The sequence below is a fragment of the Aedes aegypti genome, chromosome 2 (assembly GCF_002204515.2).
Source record: "Aedes aegypti strain LVP_AGWG chromosome 2, AaegL5.0 Primary Assembly, whole genome shotgun sequence".
In the NCBI taxonomy this organism is placed as follows: domain Eukaryota; kingdom Metazoa; phylum Arthropoda; class Insecta; order Diptera; family Culicidae; genus Aedes; species Aedes aegypti.
The window spans coordinates 459,261,854-459,288,784 of NC_035108.1; the positions used below are offsets into that span (position 1 = coordinate 459,261,854).

Here is a 26,931-nt window from a genome sequence, read left to right on the forward strand (position 1 = left end):
AAGTGGTGAAGTAAGGTACAAGGAAATCTCTACAGCAAAAAAAAGATTCGGGCGGTCGATTAAATATGTGATTTATTTACTCCCTCGTCATTCATGAACATAGGGTGTGCTACGCGAGTTTGTCGTCAAGAAAATATTGGTTCAATATTGCAATTGAACGTTATTTTTCATGCAATTGTAATCAAATCGTGTTTTGCCGATAATTAGTGAAGTACAGACAGGCTGACGCAGGTATTATAAGGTAGTGTGAAACAAAATACATCAGTCTACAGGAACCCGATGGAAAATTTGATCATGTTCACCATTGCGACAAGCGCTGTGTAAAATAATACAAAGCGTAATCGCTCCGTAGCATAACTTACTTCTACTTAGTAAATTGAACCGTTTTTCGTTCTCTAAATTGCAATTTTGAAGTTTTTTTTAATAGGCCTCAACTCGGTTTCAGTCGAATATAGAAATGAGGCCTTTTTAGGAAAAGGCCGCATTTGCGATAAATAACCTGATTAGCGGAAAATGAGATGGGGCCTTTTAGAAAAATGTAGTTTTTTCAACATTCATGCATATTTTTGTATGGCTATTGTATGTTTCAGAAAGAATAAGCTCTTATACACTAAAATCAGCAAAAACCTGATTTGTTTACATTTTGGACTTGAGGCCTTTTGAATTGTTAGTCTTGAAACATTGTGCGCACCCAAAGTGTCAAACGAGTGCAAATCCGCGAAAATAACGTAAATTTTGGTAGAAAACTATGCCAAAACCGTGTGAAAAGTGTTGCAAAACCTAGATGTTGTGCCGATGCAGTGTAATCAAGTGGAATTCCTCATGAAAAAGTGAAATTCGCGTCGGAAAGCGCATTTTTCACCTGCGCCATCGGTGGTGCTTTCGGCCGGGAGTGCTAGCGCTACTGCTCGGCGGTTTCATCGACTTTTGGGTGGGGGGAACGGTTGTTCGTCGATTGTTTTTATCCGGCTGTTCGTTGGCAAAGGTCAAGAACACGAAGCGCCGGGTTGTTTACTAAACAGTTCGTCGCTTCGATAGATCGAAAGTAGTTTCGGTAGCGTTATTTTTGTTGCGAGTGTTTTTTTTTTTGTTCTTAGTTATTAGTGATTGTATGTGTTAAATTGCGATCATGTCGACGGTGGTGCTACAGTTCGTGAGTGGGCTGAAAAGCCGCAACAAGGATGCACAGAATAAGGCGGCCCAGGAACTGTCGCTGTACGTCAAGACGGAACTGCGCGAGATTCCGCAGGATGATCTGCTGGCGTTCTTCGAGGACTTCAACCAGTACATTTTTGAGATGTTGTCCAGTGCCGACATCAACGACAAGAAAGGAGGCGTGCTGGCCATTAGTAAGTACTCGACACTTGACAGTGATCAATTTTAGTTCTTCTTGGCATTAACGCCTTCACTGGAACAGAGCCTGCTTTTATTTCTCTTCTCTTATCTACACTCAGCTTAGTGTTTTTATAAACACTTCCACAGGTATTAACTGAGAGCTTTCTTTGCCAAAGTTGCCATTTTCGTATTCGTATAGTTTTCCAAAATTTACATCAAATGATGTACAATATTCTCTATTACAGATTGCTTGATAAGTGGCGATGTGGTCAACACGACGACTCAGATTTCCCGTTATTCGAACAATCTCCGGAATCTGCTTCCGTCGAGTGACATTTCGGTGATGGAGCTGGCAGCGAAGGTGCTCGTCAAGTTAGCCCTGCTACCCGGCTCCAAGGGCGCCGAGTCGTTCGAGTTCGACATCAAACGTGCCTTCGAGTGGCTGATGGAGGAACGAACCGAGGGCAAACGCCATGCCGCCGTTTTGGTGCTGCGTGAACTGGCCGTGGCCATGCCGACGTTTTTCTACCAGCAAGTTGGAAGCTTTTTCGAGCACATATTCGTCGCCATCAAGGATCCCAAGCCGATGATTCGGGAGGGAGCTGGTCAAGCCTTGCGGGCTGTATTGATTGTCACTTCGCAGAGAGAGGGAACCAAGCAGAATAATAATCCACAATGGTATGTTACCTTTAATCTCAGACCTTACTTAATTATAATACATGAAATGAAGAATTATACACATATAATCTTTTTCGTTATTTCTAGGTACAACCACTGTTACGACAACGCAATGGAATGCTTCAGGGAGCTTCCTTCCCGCGAGAAAGGTTTCAACCGAGATGATCGCATCCACGGAGCAATAATTGTGTTCAATGAAATCTTACGATGTTCAAATGCAGCCTGGGAGAAAAAGTACATGCAGTTGGAAGGTTTGAACGTCGATCGCAGGTCTCGGCACACGGATGAAGGTCACAGCATTTTCCCCCGGATTCGTGTCCCGTTCATGGACAAGCTAGGTGGAGGACATAGCTCTGGAGCGTCTCGTACCAGTGAGGGAAGTGATGTCAAATTCTTCCGCCAGAATAGCTCCATTCAGGAGTCTGCAATCTGCCGAGCGTTGACGAACGACAACTACGAATTGATTTGTCAGAAAGTGCTTGAGCAACGCAATTCAAAGTCACCCTACGTGATTCAGTCGCTGCTGACCATTCTACCTCGATTGGCCGCCTTCAATCGCAGAGACTTTGTCAATAACCATTTGAAAACTGTCGTCAACTATCTTATCCTAACGATTAAGAGCAAAGAAAAGGAACGGAATCTGGCGTTCGTCACGCTTGGCTATATCGCCGTGGCAGTCGAGAAGGATATTGCCCCCTTCAGGACCAGGATCATCGAGGTGATCACGGCTGCTCTGCCTCCAAAAGAAACCCCAAGCAAGAAGAAAGTCTGCGTCGATCCGTCGGTGTTCATGTGCATCACCCTCTTGGGTCATGCGTTAAAAAGTGCAATTACAACCGATGTCAAGAGCTTGATCTTGCCAATGCTTTCGACTGGACTGAGCACAGGGCTAACGGTGTGCTTACACGAGTTGAGCGAGAATGTGCCGCAGCTGAGGCAGGAAATTACCAGCGGACTGTTGAAGATTTTGTCCTGCGTGCTGATGAATAAACCATTGCCGCAGTTTATACCCGGGCGGCCTCAAGGTATGTTTTTTTTTTTCTAAATTTAAAGGTAGGGAGTTGTTGATCGTGATCGTCATTAGTTCAAATTTCCAATAGTTGCACAATCACTGCAAAAAACTCTGAATGAATCTTCACTCGTACAAGTTATCTCTCTCACATTTGGCTGAAAATTTAATGGATTGATCACTAGCTGGTGGTGACCAAGCGATTAAGTTTTCACCTCAAACAGGTGTTCGTTACTCCAGATATGTGCTTTTGAAAATTAGAAGTTTGGCTTCGATTCATGTTCCCCTTAAAAGACTGAAACATCGAGGAATGTTAGGTAGATAAAATACAATATTCACTGACACTTTCGATAAGATCATTCCACGATTTCCGATACGAATGCCGAAAACATAAACTGTAACCTTTCTGAGATAATATCAAGAGAGGTTCTGTTCGCAAAGGTGAACTGGGAGTTGTCCGTCGTAGAAACCCGTCGCACCCGGAATCCTACATACGAGGAGGTGCAGGAGCGGAAGGACAAGCTCACAGAACTTGCTGGCAACTTCGACGCACTTTAGACCTCGATCGAAGAGAACACCAGCAACTCGCAAGACGTCGCGTCGGAGTTCAACTGTCGGCTGCAGTTCGACGATATGTATTTCAAGGCCAAAGAATTGTACACGGCGGTCCCTGAGGATAATCAGGACGGATATCCAACTACAGTGCCGGAACCGGAGAATCGATTAATGACCTGCGGGATGCAATCAGAGCGCTCGTCAAAACGCAACAAGCTGTGATCATGCATCAAATCCAACCCTGTGCAGCACCCGCTGCCGAACAGGTATCGAATCAGGATCACCATCTGAACGTGAAGCTGCCTCAGCTCAACATTCCAGTGTTTAAAGGAGAGCGCAAGAACTGGCACTCCTTCAAGGACCTGTTCGTGAGTACCATCCACAGAAGGACGGACCTAAAGGATTCGCTGAAGATGCAGTACTTACTGTCGTATTTGGATAGCGAAGCGAAGAAGATGGTCAGTTCGTTTCCAATCAGTGAAGCCTGGAAAACACTCGTGACGCATTACAAGAAGAAGAAGTATACGGTGTTTGCCCTGGTTATAGAATTCATCGACAACTGTTAACCTCCCTCAAGAAGCTGGTGACATCCGACGACGTTATACGTCAGCTCAAGGCTCTCGGCAACAAGTTTGAATCGGGGGATCCGTGGCTCATCCACATACTGCTGGAGAAGGTTGACAGAGAAACCCGATCATTGTGGGCGCAGAAAATTATCGACATCGATTGGAGTTTCTGCAGAAGCGGTACGGTGCACTCGAGGCGTGCACAGCGTTCACAAAATGGCCCAGTGGAGACATCGTAAAAAAGGAGTACCATTTTGATTCGAGTCCCGGACAGCTTCAAATTTTGGACACTACTTTGTATGGGACAGATTTCACTCGAAATGTTTCAAATTTTGTCGGTAAAAAGTTCCCAAACTAAATTCTGTTCAATTACGGAATTCATTAAACGCGACATCGTAGCAGTCAGGGTGGAGGTTCCTACCGCTAGGGGGAAAGCTGATATCGTCATGGTCTCGGCGTATTTCCCAGGCGACGCGGAAGATGTTCCTCCTCCAGAGATTGCTGCGCTAACCTCCTTCTGTGAAACAAAAAACATTCCCCTTGTCATCGGATGTGACGCGAATGCGCATCACACTGTATAGGGAAGTACAAATATAAATCCTCGAGAGGAGCACCTTTTACAGTTTCTATCCTCAAAAAACTTTCATGTGTAGGCTTGTCACCTGTGTACATATGTAACACAGGTGACAAGCCTACATATGAAAACGCCATACGACAGGAAGTGCTGGATCTGACTTTATGTAGTCAGTCCATCTCCCACAAAATAACAAACTGGCATGTTTCTGATGAAATATCTATGTCAGACCACAAACGCATAGTCTTTGAATGGGAAGGGAGTCTAACTATTGCAATATCATAAATCCTAATATCAAAACAGTATTAGAGTTAGAGTTGACTCTATAAAATCCAAAATTCTTAATGCATATCAAAAAAGCTGTCTAGACTGTTAGGTCGAGCAGAGATGTTCCTTGGTGGAACAACCATCATGAAAACTGCACGGAGGGAGTTCAACCGTGCCAAACGCTCTACTGATTGGAGCCTATACCGAAAGGCTCTGACAGATCACATCAAGGAAATAAAGCTAGCTAAGCGGAAATCGTGGGTCCTCATGTGTGATAGCATTGAGAAGACTCCCGTAGCTGCCAGACTTCATAAAACTATCGAAAGACCACTCCAATGGTCTTGGAACTCTCCGAAAGAATGGCGGTTCGCTCACTGTGGATCCCACAGAAACACTGAGTGAAATGCTGAGGACTCACTTCCCTGATTCAATCCCTGAAGCGAGCGTGAACGCTAATGGCGACAGACATGGCGTCTCTGGTCAACAAGAGCTCCTGTCATGGGACTCAGTCTTTACGCGAGCAAGGGTGGAAAGGGCAGTGAGATCCTTTGAGCCATTTAAATCTGCTGGTGTTCAGTTCGACAACAGTCGACCCGAAACTGAAGCAGCGGCGTCTGGCAGTGGCAGCGGTATGCACAACGAGAGCTCCGCCCATCCAACCGATGACGACAACGATGACGATCCGACACCGAATCATGGTGTTATAAAAGCAAGGGCCGAACTGCGCAACGGAGTCAGTTTTTGTTCACCCGTCAGCGTAACAACAGTCGAGCGTGAAGTCCCGAGCCGTTATCCAGCCGAAGCCGAGTTGGCGAACCGTGATCGTCGCGAGCAAACCGAACTCGACTGCCAACGCGAGTGATTCGGTTATAAAACCGAATGCGTGTGTGACGCAACGATTAGTTGCACGCGAGCCGCCTTACAGTGCGAATCCGAAAGTAGCCGTCTGCCGGCTGAACAAATCCATGTACCGGACGGCAATGGACTGCACTGCACTGGCAGAACTGAGTGGCTCGCGTTCCCTCAAAGAACCGAGCGGGATGGTTGAAGGACTCTATGTTCCTTCCGACGCTGGCTGGGCTTCGCCTCATGAAGCCGCGATCCGGTTCAGCTGGACTAACCCTCTAGCTAGCAGCAACCAGTAACTCCATATGTGAATTTTTTTTCTTAGCGACTCGAGTGAATATTTTTTCCAAATCAACTCAAAACTATTGGGTGGATGGGCACTGGATGTGGGGTGGTCGGAAATCAAACACGAAAGAAGACTTAATTTACACTACTGTATTCATTCTTCTCTTTTTACAAAACTACTTTCTTCTTCAACTTATTCTTCAGCCGGCAGACGGCTACTTTCGGATTCGCACTGTAAGGCGGCTCGCGTGCAACTAATCGTTGCGTCACACACGCATTCGGTTTTATAACCGAATCACTCGCGTTGGCAGTCGAGTTCGGTTTGCTCGCGACGATCACGGTTCGCCAACTCGGCTTCGGCTGGATAACGGCTCGGGACTTCACGCTCGACTGTTGTTACGCTGACGGGTGAACAAAAACTGACTCCGTTGCGCAGTTCGGCCCTTGCTTTTATAACACCATGATTCGGTGTCGGATCGTCATCGTTGTCGTCATCGGTTGGATGGGCGGAGCTCTCGTTGTGCATACCGCTGCCACTGCCAGACGCCGCTGCTTCAGTTTCGGGTCGACTGTTGTCGAACTGAACAGCTGGTATGGATGGAATTTTCCCAGCGCTTATCCACAAAGAGGAGCAAACGCTTATTTCTCCCATGGTAGAGATTTTTAAGGCCAGTTTAGTCTTAGGACATATTCCAGATGACTGGCGTCAAGTTCGAGTTGTCTCTATCCCGAAGGCGGGAAAAAAGACAAAACCAATCCCAAAGCTTACAGACCGATAAGTTCATAGAGTTCATAAATTCAAAATTTATGGAATTCACTTACCAAAGTGGAAAATCTACGATCCCAGCACTACACATGCTAGTCAACAAGATCGAGAAAACTTTTCATGGAAATCGCGATCGTGGCATTTCTTGACATTGAGGGTACATTCGATAACGCTTCCTATTCCTCTATAGTGTCAGCAATGCATAGGAGAAAATTTGTAACCTGGGTACATGCTATGCTAGCAAATCGCCGAATCTCATCCGAGTTGAGCGGATCGTGCGCCACTGTCATGGCCACAAAGGGGTGTCCTCAACTCCTCTATTTTCACCTTTGCTATGGTCTCTAGTGGTGGATGATCTTCTTAATAGCTTGGCAAACAGAGGATTCGAGGTTGTTGGTTATGCTGATGATGTTGTCATCATTGTACGCGGCAAATTTGAAAGCGTTGTCCTTGCAAGAATGCAATCAGCTCTCGATTACACACTTTCCTGGTGTCTGAAAGAGAAACGGGATAAATCCTTCAAAAACTACGATTGTTCCTATCACAAAGCGCAGAAAGGTACAGCTGCAACCTCTTTTCCTTAATCAAACACAATTGGTTTGCTCAAACGAAATCAAATATCTTGGCATTACGCGTGATGCTAAACTCAATTGGAACACACATCTTCAAAACATGGTAAATAAAGGTCTCAATTCTCTGTGGGTTTGCTCGAAGACCTGTGGAAAGAAGTGGGGCCTAAAACCTAATATGATCATGTGGATATATAAAACCATTGTTCGGCCTAGAAAAGCCTACGCTTCCGTTGCTTGGTGGCAAAAAAAAGGGAAGTTACGGCTAGAGCCAACCCCTTCATTTGCCTTAGATGCAATGCTTAATCTGCCCCGGCTAGATCAATTCATAAAGCTGGATGCTGAGAAAAGCGCTCTGAGGCTAAAACGATCAATAAACCTTCTGCCAGGTGATTTAACCGGTACCTACGGTACTAAACGAATTTTCTATAAATCCAATTGTAGAAAAATGCAGTGACTGGATGGAAATGGTTGTGAATTATGACATACCATATACGGTGTTCATTCCTTCTCGCCAAGAGTGGCAAGAAGGTGGACCGAGTATTCCTCCAGGCTCAATCAAATTCTACACTGATGGATCGAGAATGAACAATCGTTCTGGATCTGGAGTGCACGGACCAAGAACTAAAATCTCTGTCCCTCTCGGACAGTGGCCTACAGTTTTTCAGGCTGAAAACTGTATGTAACTGAAACTTCATTGAATGTGCGCAGCTCAGCGTAAAGAGGAATTACAGAAATGCCACACCCTTTATTTTCTCCGACAGCCAAGCAGCTCTTCATGCTTTGCAAGCTTACACTTTTAACTCAAAATTAGTGTGGGAATGTGTTCTTGCTCTAAAAACCCTAGCCATCCGCAATAGAATCAAACTATATTGGATCCCGGGGCATACGGGTCTAGAGGATAATGAAATTGCCGATGAGCTAGCCAGGATCCATTCCATACATTTATTGGTCCTGAGCCATTCTTTGGCATATCAAACTGCTCACTAAATATTGAACTGAACAGCTGGTTGTCCAGTCAAATTATATCCAATTAGAAAACAGTTTGCAATGCGAATCAGTCCAAAAGATTCGTCACAATCAATTCGAAACAAACACAAAAACTCATTGGTCTCAACTAAAGGGACCTCAGCATCTACACCGGTCCAATAACTGGACACTATCCCAGCAGATACCATTTACAAAAGATCAAAGCCATCCAAAACCGAAATTGCAGTTTCTGTAGTGAAATGTGCGAAACCTTTCAACAGAGTGGTTGAAGCATTCAACCCCACTCTGACACGTTCACAGGAAGGTCGCTTCATCGTCCGTTTGCCAATGGATGACACGAATCTCAAACTAAGAAACTCGTTGATCGCCGCTACCAGACGGTAAAATGCATGGAACGCAGATTCGACAGCAACAACGATTTCAAGCAACGCTACCTGTCATTCATGCAGGAATGCTCCAAATCATATTATCTGCCATACCACGGCGTCATTAAAGAGGACAGCATCACTACCAAACTCAGAGTAGTATTTGATAGCTCATCACCTACCACGACTGAAGCATCATTCAACGACGTAATGCTGGAAGCTCCGAACATCAACGCAGATCTGTTCGACGTACTGCTACGGTTCAGATCGTATCCAGTGATCTCCTTGGCGGACATCGAAAAGAACTTCCGGAAACTGAGCGAACATCTCAAGTTGTTGACGTATCGACCAGGGGACTGACACAGCTGTCATCTTGCATACATTTCGGCTCTTCCTCACATCGTTTTGGTACTTCGGGTTTTGGTACCCACTTTCTGGTCGGTTTGCCCTAACCTTGCTCCTGATTTTAGAGTATACGGCTCATACGCTGCTAGTGCTAGAATCTGGCAATTAAACATATCGCATTGAATCGTCGTATTTAATGACGCTTTTCATTAGTTCATCATTTTGTTTAATGTTTTACGCATCAGCGAGGCATCATTGATGTCTCTTACCCATAAAAACATATGTTTTGTCCCTCCCAAAATAATCAAAACAAGAACACTGGACGCCATGTGGAATTGATGTTGGGTTGGTAAATATTGGCTCATGTCACCCCCCTGGTATCGACACACACGTGCGAGCTGTCAGCAGGCGGCAGGGAGATTGGATCGACGTTCCAAAATTTCGCTTTCGATGACGTAGTTAGTGGCTGGAGGACTAAAGCGATTGGTAGCGCTCCAGTGTTTCCTCGTCGTAGGCCTCGTCTGGTACGTCTCGGTTCCACGTAGAAGAATCATCTGACAGCCACGAGGGCTCTGTACACCAAAGCGGATGATCGACAAGCTCCAACGGAGAAATCCACAGGATGCACCATCTCTTTGATTTTCCTTGGAAGCGACGTATGATCAGTGCTTTCTAGGCAAGGTGTCTAAAATCGATGACGTTCTGTTGGCTATGTAGGTGTTCCACTTGCGGGGGTGGCCGGAAAGCCACTTCAATACGATGGTGAAATCCGTCTCGACATACTCAGGGTGTTTACTACCTGGAAAACCTGGAATTATCAGGGAATTTTGTTCAACCTGGAAAAACCTGGAATTCTCAGGGAATTTCAGCCATGATCAGGGAAATTATTTTAAATCAGTAATAAGGTACCGTGGGGCAAGTGGGTAATGGAATTCGCATAGTTGAGATTCTTCAAATTCTAGAGACTTTAAATTGAAACAAATGAGGTCGTGTATATTTTTTAGCTTGACTCCCACCAAATATAAGCAGCATGCTAAAATTGATTTTATGAAAAATCGAAAAAAAAATACAGAAAAAGTTTTTGAAAAATGTCTCCTTACTTTTCACTTGTCTCAAAAGTGGGGCAAGTGAAAAGTTTACCGTTTCGAACAATAAATTCAAAAACAAACAGTTATATTCAGGATTTCTATTAGCTTTAACATTTTTTAAGGCTTCTCAATGAACAATAACATAAGTAACATGTAAACAAAGAAAATGTTATTCTTTTCACTTGAATTTTCTTCTGTTCAGTTATGTTAGTTGAAATGATTCGACAACATTATAACTGCAACATTTCCAATGTTAGTTCTTACATTATAGGACAGCAATTGCATTTCTGCTCTGTAGAATTTCCACCGCTCGTTATTTGTTTTTGAAAAAGTTGGATATGACTTCGGATAACTCTTCGGGAGAAATCAAACGGAATCCTTTAATAACGTATTGAGAATCTTTTTTATGTGGATAGACCTATACCCCATTTTTACGTTCTGAACTAGCTTTACATAGACATTCCACGAGATTTCCGTGTGTTCTTTAATATTGCAACTTTCCAGTCAACGTCTTCCTTTTAATTGCAGGGCTGGTAGCAAGTCACTTTTTAGTGACTTGGTCACTTTTTTCGACCTGGTCACTAAAAAGTCACTATATTCAACAAAAAGTCACTAAAGTCACTTTTTTCACGAAAATGGTCACTAAAGTCACTTTTTTCGTGATCTGATGAGTATGAAATTAATGGCAGGTTACCTTTCCAAACATCATCAAAAATCCTCCGAAAAATAAGATGGTTAGAAATAAAAACCAAAAAATTCAAAGAGTTTCTCAGAAACTCGTACAGAACTTCTAAAGCGAGTACTATTAATAATTTAGGAATTTGTATTTGAAATTCCAACAAATAAACTATACATTCTTATCATGAACTATAACATGCTTGTCGGCTCAGTGTCAGTTCACTTTCATTCGTTGACAACTCAGTCGAGATGGTGGATCCATGCTGGCGAACCGGTTCCGCTTTCCGTTGCCGTTCCGCTATCATTGCGTTTGGGCCTTTACTGTTGTTTATTTGGAAGAAATGGTTTAATTTTACAGACATTCTGCCACGAATTTAGCTTTTGAACTTTGAATTCTATCAGGATTTTTTTCAGACTTGTTTGAAATTCATTCACGATTGTCGCCAAAATGTTGTCTTTTATTTTTAGATTTTTTTAGATCTCAGCGCAATTTTAAGCTTTCATTCCATACAAAAAGATTGGAAATCGGTTAAGCTGTTCAAAAGTTATAATTTTTTTAAACATTAAAAATCTAATGCGCTGAGACCTACAGTGTGTGACGATAAAAAATGACTGATTTTTTATTTTCAAAAAAATATATCTCAAAAACTAAAAAACATACATCGCTGAAAATTTGACAGTATACGTAAAATTTGCTGAACTTTTAAGAAAAAATGAGAACAGCGATAGCCCCTTTGATCCCGAGGCCTTCAAAACACGAAAAAACGGAAACTATTGAGTTTCTTTTATGTAGAAAACACAATTTTTGTGAAATTTTATATTTTTCCTGGAAAGTCAAAATCTTTAGCCTTCATTTCGTCCAAAAAGATCGAAAATCGGTCGAACGGTTCAAAAGTTATAATTTTTTTTTAAAATAAAAATTTTGCAAAATCGCGGTCACCCTATTTCGGAAATGGTCACCCTAATCAAAAAATCCAAAAATACGTGTATCCTTATTTCGGATAAGGAACAAAATAGCAAATTTTCACGGAATTCGGAGACCCACTAGATCGGTTTTTCATGGAATGGCTGAATGTGACAAAACAACTTTTAAATTTTCTAGAACATACTCACAGATAACAATAAGTTGACTGAAACTGTTTATCATTTGATGACTCTCCACTAGAGTGTTCATTTCCCGGCCATTTTGTTCGTCCCGGGATTCGGGACAAAAATCTTGTCTCGGGAAGTGCCGGGACCCGGGATTTATAAAATGTTCAATAAAAATAAAGTATTTTGATAGAAATTGAATTACAAATCCAACAATACAAAGTGTAATACAATACAACAATAATACATTATTTATTTATTTAATAATAACAACATAACATAAATACATACATACATTATTATACAATACAACAATACAATTAACAATACAATACTCATTCAAATGAAATGAAAAGCTAATGTAGCTTTCCAATAACTATAACAAATCATATATCATATATGGTTTTCGCATTCTGTTGATGTAACTTAATAAAAATCAAAACTTAGCTTGACTTATTATGGGTTTGCTAGTGTTTTTTTCAAATTCTCTATACTGCCCATAAACACATGTCAGTATCTTGTTTGCTTGGATTCCACATGGGACAATAGAAGTATGGTGAAAAATTAAGTCATAATATTTAAGCAATTTGCTTCAGACATTTTAAAACTCATCAAAACTTTAGAACAAAAGAAACAATTAAAGATAATTGAAGGTATTGTAGAATATCGTGCTAAAAGTTAATAACTGAAAATTATTGATCGAAGTTTAGATGTACTTTCAAATTAGCTTTCTCAATATTTGCTTACAAAAATGGCAAATGTTGAAGAGAAAAGCATTGAAGCTAAGTAGCCCGTCATTCGTTGATTCTGCATGCCATGTTGATTTTGCAGCTCGCAATTTCAAAGTGATAAAACTTAGTCAACATAAGTAATATTGATTCGAAAAAGTATCACTACTTGCGCTTACATGCAGAAAGTATGCTGATACTTTTTCAGTTATCTCAGTGCAAAACCAAGCGGTTTTCTTTGTTTCGCAATCGTGAGATGAATTAGCCACAATCATCGATGCCCAGTACAAATTTCAATGACGGTCTACTTTGCCTTAAAACTTTGCAACTAGACAAATAAAAATATGTGTTTCTTACTTGGTACATTGGTCTTATCTTGAAAATAATTACTCTTTTCAATTATGGTTTTCTATTTTATCTAATAAGAAAAATGTCATTGTTTTTTATTGAAGTTAAGTGGTATTCATCAAATTCTACATACATTTCGGGAAACCCGAGATTCTCGGGGTGTCAGAACTACTATCCCGGGAAACGGAAAATCCCGAAATTTGTTAAAGCCCTGAATTTTTTGTCCCGGTATGAACACTCTACTCTCCACGGTATTAACACGAAAGGGGTATCCAGTTTCTAACATATTCTGAATCTACGTTAAAAGTTTCACAATTTTATCATATACCTTTCAGAAGTGCAATAAAATTGTGTCATACTTAGAAAAATGTGCTCTTTCGATCAAGCTACAAAAAACTGTGATTTTTGTCAACCCAATTGTCAAAAATGACGAATATGATAAATATGCAGTTATGGGCAGTAGATTGGTTTATATACACATAGAACGTATTTTATTTCTAGCCATTTTTATGACCAATACTTGTAGTTTTGAAGTCACTTTTTGGTCACTATTTGGCCACTATTTGGTCACTTTTTGGTCACTATTTTGATCATTTTGGTCACTAAAGTCACTATTATTTTGCTGTCCAACTGCTACCAGCCCTGTAATTGGCTGCCCGAAGTAGACATATTAATATTGTAATGTTTGGCAACATCTTTTAGAGAAGTTCCATGATTTCTAATAGCTTTTAACGCTTGAGTATAGTGTTTCTTGAATTATCAGCACGTTATGTTTTTCTATGATAATTGCTAACCATGTTTAGCCATAGCTACTAAAGGAGAAAACACAAATTCAATCTCTAATGATAAACTTTTCACTTGCCCCACCTGATAAGGAAATTGACGGTGTTTAAATTTAGTTATTTTTAGGTATACGTCGAATTAATTCTAAAACTTTTTTTATTGCAGTTTGAAACTGTCACAGAGGACAACTAAGAAGTAACACTGGAAATTATTTTCCGCAACTTTTTTCCACTGAAAATTTTAAAATAAGATTGTACGCCGGCAACTTGTTACGGAGTAACAGTTGACAGGTTAACATTTTTTCGCTCTATTATGCAATAAGAGCTGAAAAATCTCAGAAATCTCTTACCTATCGTAATGTTCGCAATGGCCTCAAAGGTTTACGCATGAGTTTAAAACGTTTATTCACATATTCAGTGAAATATATTAATTGTTTTCACTTACCCCATTTACCCACTTGCCCCGCGGTACCTTATAGGATAGAATATGTCCTCTTTGTGACAGAAAATCTTTTCAATCAGAAAAATTTTCGGCTGCGCCGCTATCAAAACGCTACTAGAGATGTTCAGTCCTTATTTGTTTACGATTTTTATTTTTGTCAAAGCTTGGATTGGAAAGTTGGTAAAGGCAAATGTGTCTACAAAAATGTTTTTTGACTATTCCACAAGTTCTGGAGGAAGCTTCAAGGAATGTTTCAGGTTTTCTATAGATTCTTTGGGGAATACCTTTATGAATTTCTCCAGGAATGGTACCAGAATTTTTTCAAGGTATGCTTAAATGAATTACTTCACAAATTGTGTCAAAAAATCGTAGAACATTGCAACATTATTACCTCCAGTAATTTTCAGATAGATCACTCTGAAAAAAAATAACAGCGATTATCCTAGGATTTCCTCCACACATTTTTCCAGTTGTTACTTCTAGGAGATTTACCACATATCATAAAGTAGTTCCACAAAGGTTGCTTCTTCATTTCGATATTTTTCCATGAAACCCTACCAAAACTCCCACGCTGATTTTTTCATTTTTTATAGGGATTCTATCATCCTCGATTACTTTCAGATATTACTCAGAAAATTGCTCCATGCATTATTCAATGAAATCTTTTATAAACTTTTCCAAGAATTTCTCTAAAAATCGATCTGGTATTTCTTCTTAAGTTCCTCAAAATTTCTCTGCTGTGGATTTCTCTAATATTTTTTCAAATAATATTTCCAAACTCCATGGACTCTTGAAAACTTCATTCAAGGTTCCACATCAGTTATTACTACAGCCATTCTTACAGGTATTTTTCTAATTACAGTTAAACCTCCATGAGTCGATGTTCCATTGTTCCATGACTCGATATCGACTCATGGAACCATACTGAAAACAAAATTTCATGGTTACTATGATGGTCCCCTCAAACAGATTTCCAAGGCATTTGTTTCCACGACTCAATATTTCCATGAGTCGATGGTCCCTTCAGATATCGACTCATGGAGGTTTTACTGTATTCATACTTGAATTTATGCAGGGAGTCTCTCCGAGTTTCTTCACAAAGTCTTGTAGGACATTATACAAAGATTCGAGTGTTTTTCAGTTATATTATCAAGAAAATCCCAAGAAGTATTTCATCAAGGAGTTCTTTCAGAGATCCTCGTAGGAAATAATCAAGGCATACTTGGAACTCACAAAAATTTTCTTTACAAATTCCACGCGGATTTTTCTCAAAATTTCCTCCAAAAAAATTGACACAAATCCTTGACATTTCCCTGGAGATATCTCTGCAAGCATGAATAGATTTTTTTTTAGATTTCTTTGGCAAATAACTAAATGAATTTCGAATTTTGAAGAAGCTTTATGTCTTTTAAAGAAAGTTATTGAAAAATCACAAATCAAACTCCTGAAGAGATCGTTGGAGTTTTATGTGAAAGAAATCCACAGTAAAACAAGCAGTAATACTTGTCGTAATGTCAAATGACTCTAAAAAATCATTCTTATAGAAATTCAGGTATGGTCTCATTCTGGTACATGTTGGGTTTGTTTTTTTCAGGCGAGAGGTATCTTAAATTCTTAATTCCAAGACAATCAAACGCTACCAGACCCGTTTTCTCCAAGGTATCATCTTGAAAAAAATACAAAACGCCCTCTAAAGAAATTGTATGGGTGTATCACTGATGTCCGTAATTCAGAAGGTTTTTTCCCTTAAGAATAGCATATTTTCTTCATATCTGATTTTGATGATTTAAGGCACTTCCAGATCAATTGGTTAGAATATATTTTTTTTTTCAAGAAATCAAATAAAAATCACCAAATTTTTATTTATTCTTATGATGTTGTTTACATGTTTAAAACAAACTGATAATAAAATATTTGTTTGTTGAAATGTAAAATAGGTACATTGAAATTTATCTTTTTTTTTTAAATTTAGGTGCTTTGAAAAAAAAATTAGCCGTGTAAAATGAACTATTTGTTAAACATGTATGTATTTTGGAGAATATCTAGTACCTGGAATTGTTTTTCTTCAAACCTGAGAAACCTGGAAATCTCAGGGAATTTCATTTCTGTAAATGAGTAGATACCCTGATACTGATCGATTTGGAATCTTTCGAGTGGTGCGGAAAGTCAGAAGTGTGATAAGATGCTGATAAAAAATACTGATTATGTGCACTGAAATCTCATAAAATACCACTTGATTCACTTAAAACATTCATTAGAATTGCTTTTCGTAAGAAGAGATGGTGTTATCAACATTTTTATTAAAGTCAAAGTAAGCAGTTTGAAAAGAATGAATGTGGACAGAAATATGGATAATCAACTGATTTATTTTATAGATGTCTCTGAATCAGACCAACAACTTCCTACCTTCTTGAACTTTAGAACTAAATTTGACCTAACCGATTTCATTTTTTTGTTAGGTGGAATGAACACGAGCCTCTACGAGCAACAGATTCAAGATACGCCCACCACAGTGCTGGCCCTCCGCACTCTGGGAACCTTCAATTTCGAAGGACACAGCTTGCTACCGTTCGTGCAACGATGCGCCGATCACTTTCTGCTCAGCGAGCAGCAGGAAATTCGCATCGAAGCCGTACAGACTTGTACGCTGCTGCTGAAGCTAGCTCTCCAATCGGTCGATTCGGCAGACGGATCGGAAACCCTCACCCAGACCGTTGGAAGCGTGCTGGAGAAGATTCTGATCGTTGGTATCACCGACGTTGATCCGAATGTGCGGCTGAGGGTGCTGAAATCTTTGGATGACAGCTTCGATTCTCAGCTGGCGCAACCATGGTTCCTGAGCTCGCTGTTGATCACGATGAATGATGAGGTGTTTGAAATCAGGGAACTAGCGATTATCATCATTGGAAGACTGTCGGCCATCAATCCGGCTTACGTGATGCCAAGCTTGAGGAAAACGATGGTACAGATCCTAACGGAGCTTGAACACTCCGGTATGAGTAGAAACAAGGAGCAGAGCGCGAGAATGTTGGATCATCTGATAGTCAGCACTCCGAGGTTGATATCTTCCTATATGCGTCCGATCTTGTCGATCTTGGTTCCGAAATTGAAAGAGCCTGAATCGAATCCGGGAGTGGTGTTGAATGTGTTGAGAGCGATTGGCGATCTTGCTGAAGTCAATGGCGGCCATAACGTTTTGGAGAAATGGTCCGATGAGCTGCTGGCTACGTTGCTGGAAATGCTAAGCGATGCCGGATCAACGGAAAAGCGCGGCGTAGCTTTGTGGACTCTTGGCCAATTGGTCAGTGCCACGGGGCAAGCAGTCAAACCGTACCACAAATATCCCAATTTGATCGATATATTGATCAACTTTTTGAAAACCGAACAGCAACCGTACGTAAGGCGGGAAACGATCCGTGTCCTCGGATTGCTCGGTGCCTTGGATCCGTACAAGCACAAGATGAATCGTGGCCTGATCGACAGCCAGACCAACAATATCCTCATTTCGATTTCCGACAGCAAGACAGAGGAATATACCGATTTGTCCACGTCGGAAATGTTGATCAATATGAACAATCAGCTGGAGGAGTACTACCCCGCGGTGGCCATTTCAACGCTGATGAAGATCCTTCGTGATCCTACGTTATCCTCGCATCACACCAGCGTTGTCCAGGCGATCACCTTTATCTTCAAAAGTTTGGGTATCAAATGCGTTCCGTATTTGTCCCAGGTCTTACCCAGTCTGCTCGGCAATATTCGCAATGCCGAAATGAACTTGAAGGAGTTTTTGTTCCAGCAGCTATCGATTTTGATCGAGATAGTCAAACAGCACATCATCAGCTTCATGGAGGAAATATTCCAGCTGATCAAAACGTTCTGGAACAGTATCTATCCTTTGCAACCGACTCTGATCATTTTGGTGGAAAAGATCGCCATCGCTTTGGGATGTGAGTTCAAGATCTATCTTCCTCAGTTGATGCCGCAGATCTTGCGAGTTCTCCTTCACGATGCGTCCACCCATCGAATAGTCACCGTCAAGCTCCTCAACGCTCTGCAGAAGTTCGGGAACAATCTGGACGACTATCTTCACTTGATCATTCCAGCCATTGTTAAGCTGTTCGAACCGATCGAAGTTCCTTACCAGGTGTCCCTTGCAGCCCTAGAAACCATCAACTACCTTGCGGAGATCCTTGATTTCACCGATTTCTCGTCGCGCATCATTCATCCCTTGGTACGCGTCCTGGACAACCACCCGGGTCAGCTCCAAACGGCCGCGCTGCAAACCCTCTGCTCGATCATGATCCAACTGGGCAAGAAATACCTCGTTTTTGTCCCGCTAGTCAACCGGGTCATGATCAGGCACAAAATATCTTACACAGAGTACAACAAACTCCTCTCCAAGCTGCAAAGTCAGAGCACCCTCGCCCTGGACGATGAATTCCGACTGCGCCAAGCTCGGTTCAAGAATCGCGAAATGTCCCTCGCTGGGGACACCACCATCCGCAAGTTGAACGTGTCCACCGCGGATCTCCAGCTGGCGTTCAAAGCTAATCGCAGGGTGTCCCGTGACGATTGGCTCGAGTGGCTCCGTCGGCTCAGCATTGGTCTTCTGAAGGAGTCCAAAAGCCCGGCGCTGCGATCCTGCCGAACCCTGGCCCAAAACTATCCCCAACTGTTGAAGGATTTGTTCAACGCAGCCTTCGTCAGCTGCTGGACCGATTTGCCCGATAGTCTCAAAGAGGAACTATCGTCCAGCTTGAGGCAGGCTCTGATGGTGCCGGACCTTCCGGAAATTACCCAAACCATTCTCAACCTGGCCGAGTTTATGGAACACTGCGAGAATGATGCGCTGAGGATCGATCCGAAGATCTTGGGCGAGAGGGCCATGGAGTGCCGAGCCTATGCCAAGGCTTTGCACTACAAGGAGGAAGAGTTCCTGAACATGAAGGACAAGGATCAGAGCGTGTTCGAGTCGTTGATTTTGATCAACAATAAGCTGCAGCAGAAGGAAGCGGCTGAGGGGCTGCTGGAGTACGCCATGGAACACAGGAGCGCTTCTGAGGAAATGAAAGTCCAGGTGAGGTGGTACGAGAAGCTGCACAGCTGGGAGAAAGCATTGAACTTGTATCAGGACAAATTGGAGAGCAATCCGGGTGATCTGGACTCGAGACTTGGTCAGTGGAGGTGTTTGGAAGCGCTAGGGGAGTGGTCAACGCTGAATACGCTGACCAAGGAGACGTGGGAATCGCTGGGAACCGAAGGACAGAGTAAGGCCGGTAGACTTGCTGCCGCTGCAGCCTGGGGTTTGAAGGATTGGGAGGGAATGCAGGAGTTTGTCAAGTTCATCCCGGAGGACACGCAGGACGGGTCGTTCTATCGTGCCGTACTGGCTGTGCATCACGGTGAGTATGAACTTGCCCAAACCCTAATTGACGATACGAGAGACTTGTTGGATACGGAATTGACCGCGATGGCCGGCGAATCGTACGAACGCGCGTACGGAGCAATGGTTTGCGTTCAAATGCTGTCGGAATTGGAAGAAGTCATTCAGTACAAGCTGATTCCCGAGCGGCAGGAAACTATCAAGGCAATGTGGTGGGATCGCTTGCTCGGTGGCCAACGTTTGGTGGAAGATTGGCAACGAATTTTGCAGGTTCATACTTTGGTTGTCCACCCCGCAAATGACGTCAAAACGTGGCTGAAGTTTGCCTCACTCTGTCGCAAGAGTGATTCGTTGAAACTTTCCGAGAAGACCCTCGTCATGCTGCTTCGCTACAATCCCTCGGAGTACCCGGATCATCCGTTGGAATTCATGCAACCAGACATCAGCTTTGCCTACGCGAAACATCTGTGGGCAGCTGGCGAGCAAGAAAAGGCTTACAATCAACTTAATCGACTAGTCGCCGATATGGGCATCGAGGGTAACTTCGACGTAGAGGAAAAGGACGAAAACCGTCGTCTGTTGGCGCGTTGCTACATGAAGCTCGGACAATGGCAGAACCAACTACAAGGACTCAACGAGCAATCCATCAAGGGCATCCTGGCATGCTACGAAAAAGCTACCAAACACGACTCTAATTGGTACAAGGCATGGCATCTCTGGGCCTACATGAACTTTGAAGTTGTCCAGAACCAGAAACAACAGGAAGACCTCATCAAGAACCCTGGCGGAGACAAGGAGAAGTGTATGATTCGGCAGTATGCCGTTCCAGCGGTTGAAGGCTTCTTCCGCTCGATCAATCTGTCACACGGAAACTCCCTCCAAGACACACTCCGTCTCCTAACCCTCTGGTTCGACTACGGACAGTATCCCAAGGTGTACGAAGCCCTGGTCGAAGGAATGCGCGTCATTGAAATCAACACATGGCTTCAGGTCATCCCTCAGTTGATCGCCCGCATCGATACTCCGCGCAACCTAGTTGGCCAACTAATCCACCAGCTGTTGAACGACATCGGAAAGTGTCATCCGCAGGCTCTTGTCTATCCGCTGACCGTTGCTTCCAATTCGGCATCCAGTGCGCGACGACAGGCCGCTCACAAGATCTTGGGCTCCATGGGTGAACATTCGTCCAACTTGGTCAACCAAGCGATCATGTGCAGCGAGGAACTGATCCGCGTGGCCATTCTGTGGCACGAACAGTGGCACGAGGGCTTGGAGGAGGCGTCGCGGCTGTATTTCGGCGACCGGAACATCAAGGGAATGTTCGAAACTTTGGAACCGCTGCACCAAATGCTTCAGAGGGGACCTCAAACCTTGAAGGAGACCTCGTTCAATCAGGCGTACGGTAGGGATCTGAACGAGGCGCAGGAGTGGTGCAAACATTATAAGGTAAATTCAAAAATGTTGTAAACTACTGTAACTAAATCGTTATTTCTTTCGCAGAACTCGGGCAACATTCGTGACTTGAACCAAGCGTGGGATTTGTACTATCACGTATTCCGCCGAATTTCCCGGCAGTTGCCGCAGCTTACCTCCCTAGAACTACAATACGTCAGTCCTAAGCTGCTAGCCTGTCGTGATCTAGAGCTAGCCGTCCCCGGAAGCTACGCCCCCGGTCAGGAGCTGATCCGAATCGCCAGCATTCAATCGAACCTCCAGGTGATCACTTCGAAGCAAAGACCGCGAAAACTTTGCATCCGTGGCTCCAACGGCAAGGAGTACATGTTCCTGCTGAAGGGCCACGAAGATTTGCGCCAGGACGAACGCGTGATGCAGCTGTTTGGGCTGGTGAACACCCTGCTGCTAAACGATCCGGACACGTTCCGTCGGAATCTGACCATTCAACGGTACGCAGTCATTCCGTTGAGCACCAATTCCGGCTTGATCGGTTGGGTGCCCCACTGCGATACGCTGCACACGCTGATTCGAGATTACCGCGAGAAGAAAAAGACCATGCTGAACATCGAGCATCGGATTATGTTGCGAATGGCAACGGATTACGACCATCTGACGTTGATGCAAAAGGTCGAAGTCTTTGAGTATGCGTTGGAGCTCACCAAAGGAGACGACCTGGCCAAGCTGCTCTGGCTGAAGAGCCCCTCGTCGGAGGTTTGGTTCGATAGAAGAACGAATTATACGCGATCCCTTGCGGTCATGTCGATGGTTGGCTACATTCTGGGACTGGGCGATCGACATCCGTCGAACTTGATGCTGGATCGATTGAGCGGCAAAATTCTGCACATCGACTTTGGCGATTGCTTCGAGGTGAGTATTCAATCTGAGTCATTACATGCAGTAATAGGGTGGCGCTAGTGATCAAACTGCAACAAAAAAGGAAAAACATTTCAAAACGGTACAACGACATTGGTGAACATTGGCTTTGCAAGACGCTATTGAGCCCAATTCGGGTCTACCCCGTTTGGCATAATGCCGTATGGCATAATGCCGTTTGGCATACAGTCGTTTGGCATAATAGCTGTTTGGCATAATGCCATTTGGCATAACGGTCGTTTGGCATAATCGCCATTTGGCATAACGGTCGTTTGGCATAATTGTGAAAAACATTGAATTTGATCAAATTCCTTCCATTAAGCAAAGGGGTGTGTATAAACTGCTCGCGATCGTACATTCCGTTGTCAGTTAGTGATAGGACATACTTCTTATCATCATTTTTTCAAGGAAACCAATATCCAATAAAGCTCTTTTGGAATTGCACCATACATGACTTCCGGGGTCATTATGTCCGGGATATTATGGCGCATTTTTAACAAAAATATATCCAACGCCTAAGTTATTCCATGTCATTTGAAAAAAAAAGGAACATGGAATTTGATGACGCACCTTATGGTACGGCATATTACTGTACCGCTGCAGTATCTTCCTTTTTCAAATTATGCCAAACGACCATTATGCCAAACGACTATCATGCCAAACGACTATTATGCCAAACGACTTTATGCCAAACGACTGTATGCCAAACGGCATTATGCCAAACGGGGTAGACCCGCCCAATTCAACTCGATCTGCGTTTTGCATCTGGGGATAAAAATGATCAAATTTGGAGGGAGTAACTTACGATCTTTACACAGGGTGTCTACTACCTGATAAAACCTGGAATTATCAGGGAATTTTATTCAACCTGGAAAAAACCTGGAATTCTCAGGGAATTTGAATTACAATCAGGGAAAATATTTTGGGGTAGTAATTCATGGTAGAATATGTTCACTACAAAGATTTTTTGCGTCAAAATCCAGAGATTATCATTACTTCAATTAAAAAAAAAAAAAAAAAATCGGCTGTGCCGCTATCATAACGTTACTTAAGCTATTCAGTGAGGATCTCTTCAGGTATGGAACTTAATCGTCTTACTAAACATCAAATATCTTCAGGTATATTTGATCAGTATAGGATTGATGTATGTAGGGCTGGGGGGCAGGTTTCTTTTTAGAGACTTGGTCTCTATTTTTATTCAAATCTCTAATAAGTCTCTATTTATAATGAAAGGTCTCTATTTTAACCAATATGGTCTTTAAAGCATTTTTTTCCCTATCTTGCTTGTGGTGAATTCTGATGCAAAATTCATTAAGGCCTCGAGAAACTTTCAGAGCCTGTTACGAGACTATTCAACTAATTCTATCAGAAATTCTTCACATATTTCTAGAGAAAATGTTCCAAGAATTTTCGTTGTGTTTTCTCCAGAATATTCATCTGGAATATTTTCAGGGACTAATACAGGATTCTCTCCAGGAATTCTTCAAAAGATTCCTCTACCAATTCTACCACCAATTTGTCAAAGGATGCTTAAAGGAATGTCGCCAGTATTGGTTCAGGACATCCTTGAGCACTTCAATAATACTACCTCCAGTCATTTCCTTAGGGGTTACTTTATTTTTTTTCCAAAGACTATTCTAGGACTTCCTCGAGATATTTTTCACTGATTCTTCAACTGAACTTTCCAGCTGTAACTCTATCAGATCTTTTAAAGATTCCCACAGAATATCTTCCAAGAAGCCCGCAGAGGTTAATTCATAAGCTTTCAGGCATTTTTTAAAGAATTTCTACGCCATTATGTCCACATTCACTTCAAAGAATTGCTACATAAATTCCTCGAGTAATTAATCAGAAAATCTATTAGGAACATTTCATATTCGACCTGTGTTTCGTGGTTCAGTTTCTCTATTATTTATTTTTGGAATTTCCTCTATATTTCATCCAAAGATTACAGTTTTTCCCAACATTCCTCAATGAATCTAATAAAAAAATACCATAGAATTCTCAAAAGTTCGTCTAAGATTCCACATTAGTTACTACTACAGCTGTTTTTCCAAGAAATCCTCCGATCATTCCTACACAATTTCGTAGCGATTTCGTTTTTCAAGGAGTTGCTTCACAGAGATTCAATATTGATCTGTTTCTTTTTGTTTCATTAATTTTAGCAATAACTCTTAAGTTAGTCAAGTGTTTTTCTAAAAATCCTTATTTATCAAAAATTACTAAACAACTTACACAAGTTTTTTTAGAGGTTACTCTTGCTGGAAATTTTTCACGAAAAACTCTTGGAAGAATGCTTGAAAAAATCTGGGAAAACTTCATTGAGAAATCTCTAAAATTTACTGGAGGAGTTACTGTTAGTGGAATTTCCTTTATCGCTATGATTCTATATATGTAGTGCACAACCCAATAAATTTTCAGCTTCATCGGTTCACTAAAACTCGAGATTTGCTTCCACAAAGTTTTGATGATAATTGTTAGAGTGAGACGAAAGATGGGGAAAATAACAAGGTCTCCCGTGTCACCTTAAAGAAATGCTGAAGGACAATTATGTAGGAAATCCTGAAAAATCCCTGGAGGTATTTCAGGTTGAATATTGCAACATGTTTAAAACGGGAGCCTTTGGACGATGTTCTAGGAAACCAATGGGAAAATCACCAAAAAAAACCTTGAGGACTAGAGATGTTCTTGAAAAATATCTGAAATTATATATGTTATTCTGTGATTATTTTTGGAAAATATCAGGTTTTTTTTTAAGATATCCAAAATAAAATTCTTGGAGAAATTCTTAGGGAAAATTCTTGAAGTGGTTTTATGGGAAATAATCACTAAATGAAATCCGTGAGAAAAATTCAAATCTCTCAAATTAAAATATCTATCCTTTTATTCAATTTGAAGAAATCTTCAGAGTTATATCTGGATCTTTGGACAAATACCTGAGATTATTTCTAATGAAATTCCTTGAGAAAATCATTGAAAGTGCAGTAATACAAACACTATTACTTGTCGTAATGTCTCGAGGAAGTTCAAACAGAAAAAAATATTCTTAGAGAAATGTCAGGGCTGATTCCATAAAGAATCAAACTTTTTTCTCCTGGTTCCTGTTAGGTCTCGATTTGGTTTTTGATTACTGTTTGCTCTCTTTTTTCAAGCAAGAGGTTTCTGAATTTTCCATGCTTCATGAACAATTTCTAAAATTATTGGAAAATGTTCAATTTCGGAAAAACCTATTCCGGATAAGTAATCTGGAATCTGGAAGTTGTTTAAACTTTGAATTATTTTTTTACAATCATGATTCATGCAGAACTCTTGAAAGTTTTCGAATGAAATGCAAACAATTAATCGTTTACCTAAATGACCACATTTGTAAATGTTATACAGATCGGGTTCGATTGAACGGGAACTTTATTATCCGTGTTTTAAACACGATGATGGAAAGAACTTTTACAAACAGAACACCATCATTATTGAATACAATTCATATGAATATTCGAATTAAGCTTTAATATGTTTAGCACATTGCTTTAAAATGTCTAAAAGAGTGAATACACTTTAAAACACTTTTTAAAATTGTCTAAATTGTGTAAATTTAGTTTGTTTTGGTCATATACAATTAAAGTATTTCTTGAACTTGGAACTAATTTATAAAACCCGGAAAAAAACTGGAAATATCAGGGAATTTCAATTCGGTAAACGAGTAGACACCCTGTTACAGCTTGGTTTATATCATTTAAAAATAGTTTACCTTAAGAAAAATAACAATCTTTCTCTTTCCAGGTTGCGATGACCCGCGAGAAGTTCCCGGAGAAGATTCCCTTCCGTTTGACGCGAATGCTGATCAACGCCATGGAAGTTACCGGCATCGAGGGAACCTACCGCCGGACGTGTGAAAGCGTCATGCACGTGCTCCGTCGCAACAAGGACAGTCTAATGGCCGTGCTGGAAGCTTTCGTATACGATCCATTGCTCAACTGGCGCCTGCTGGATGTGGACAAGAATCGCAGGTCCAAGAATGCCACCGACGTGGACAGCACAACGGAAAGCATGGAAGAAACGTTGGATCTTCTGATCAACGCCAGAAACCTGCGGATGAACGAAGCCAACGGAGGCGGAGACGTGGTGGATCAGGGCAGCAATTGCATCGCCAATCCGGCCGAAGCTACCAACAACAAAGCCCGGGCCATCGTGGATCGTGTGAAGCAGAAACTGACCGGAAAGGACTTCAACACAGTTGAACCGGTGCAACGGCAGATCGATCTGTTGATACGGCAGGCGACGAACAATGAAAACCTCTGCCAGTGCTACATCGGGTGGTGTCCTTTCTGGTAGACACCGGAAATCGTGCTAAGTTTGCAATTATACATATTATATCAATTTCTAAATGCTTGTGCTGCTTTCGGCACCCATTATGATATCTGTCGATGTGGGAAAATTATGACTATTAAGATTTGAGTTGTGCGAAATCAATAAACAACAAACACCTATATTATATTAGAACCTAAGCAAGGGAAAGTTAAATGTTTAAATCAGCATTACTGCAGAAGTTTACCAAACCTTATTTTGTATTTAGCTTGTAGAATACGACAACAAACAAATATACGGTTCAGCTTATGCAGAAACGGAGGTTGTCTAGTTCTGGAAAGAAATTCCGAACTTCATGGATTCATACTTGATTCTGGAGACACAGGCAAGGATATTGATATCATTGCACTTTGAGACGATGACAGCTACGTAGGTATATCCGACTTAGGGCTGAAGCTAGGCGAATTCGACTGGACATCAATGTGTCGAAAACGAAGTACATGATGATAGCAAGGAGCTCAAAAGAGATCACGTCACGCCCTCCACCTCGAGTTCGTATTGACGGTGTCACTGGTGACCGCCGACAACGATACCACCAGAAAAATCTAGAGAC

General features: G+C 41.8%; 1 protein-coding gene across 6 annotated transcripts; it reads left to right on the plus strand.

The window, feature by feature from the left end:
- Window positions 1-26,632, plus strand: LOC5565894 (target of rapamycin). 6 transcript variants are annotated; one of them, XM_021848146.1, is made up of 7 exons: window positions 1-15; window positions 1,098-1,349; window positions 1,581-2,013; window positions 2,101-3,038; window positions 16,765-21,134; window positions 21,189-22,010; window positions 25,794-26,632. In XM_021848146.1, the coding sequence occupies exons 2-7, from the start codon at window positions 1,130-1,132 to the stop codon at window positions 26,343-26,345; spliced, it is 7,335 nt and encodes a 2,444-aa protein (XP_021703838.1). In that variant the 5' UTR covers window positions 1-15; window positions 1,098-1,129; the 3' UTR covers window positions 26,346-26,632. The 6 variants fall into 6 exon arrangements, with proteins under 6 accessions (XP_021703838.1, XP_021703833.1, XP_021703834.1 ...); XM_021848141.1 differs by lacking the exon at window positions 1-15 and adding an exon at window positions 495-985; XM_021848142.1 differs by lacking the exon at window positions 1-15 and adding an exon at window positions 495-930.
- The last annotated feature ends 299 nt before the right edge of the window (window positions 26,633-26,931 follow it).

Excerpts from the sequence above, each read along its gene's own strand:
- LOC5565894 (XM_021848146.1), top strand. The coding sequence starts at position 1,130 with ATGTCGACGGTGGTGCTACAGTTCGTGAGTGGGCTGAAAAGCCGCAAC. Across the intron at positions 3,039-16,764 it reads TATACCCGGGCGGCCTCAAG|GTGGAATGAACACGAGCCTC; the intron begins GTATGTTTTTTT and ends TTTTTTTGTTAG. Across the intron at positions 22,011-25,793 it reads ACTTTGGCGATTGCTTCGAG|GTTGCGATGACCCGCGAGAA; the intron begins GTGAGTATTCAA and ends TTCTCTTTCCAG.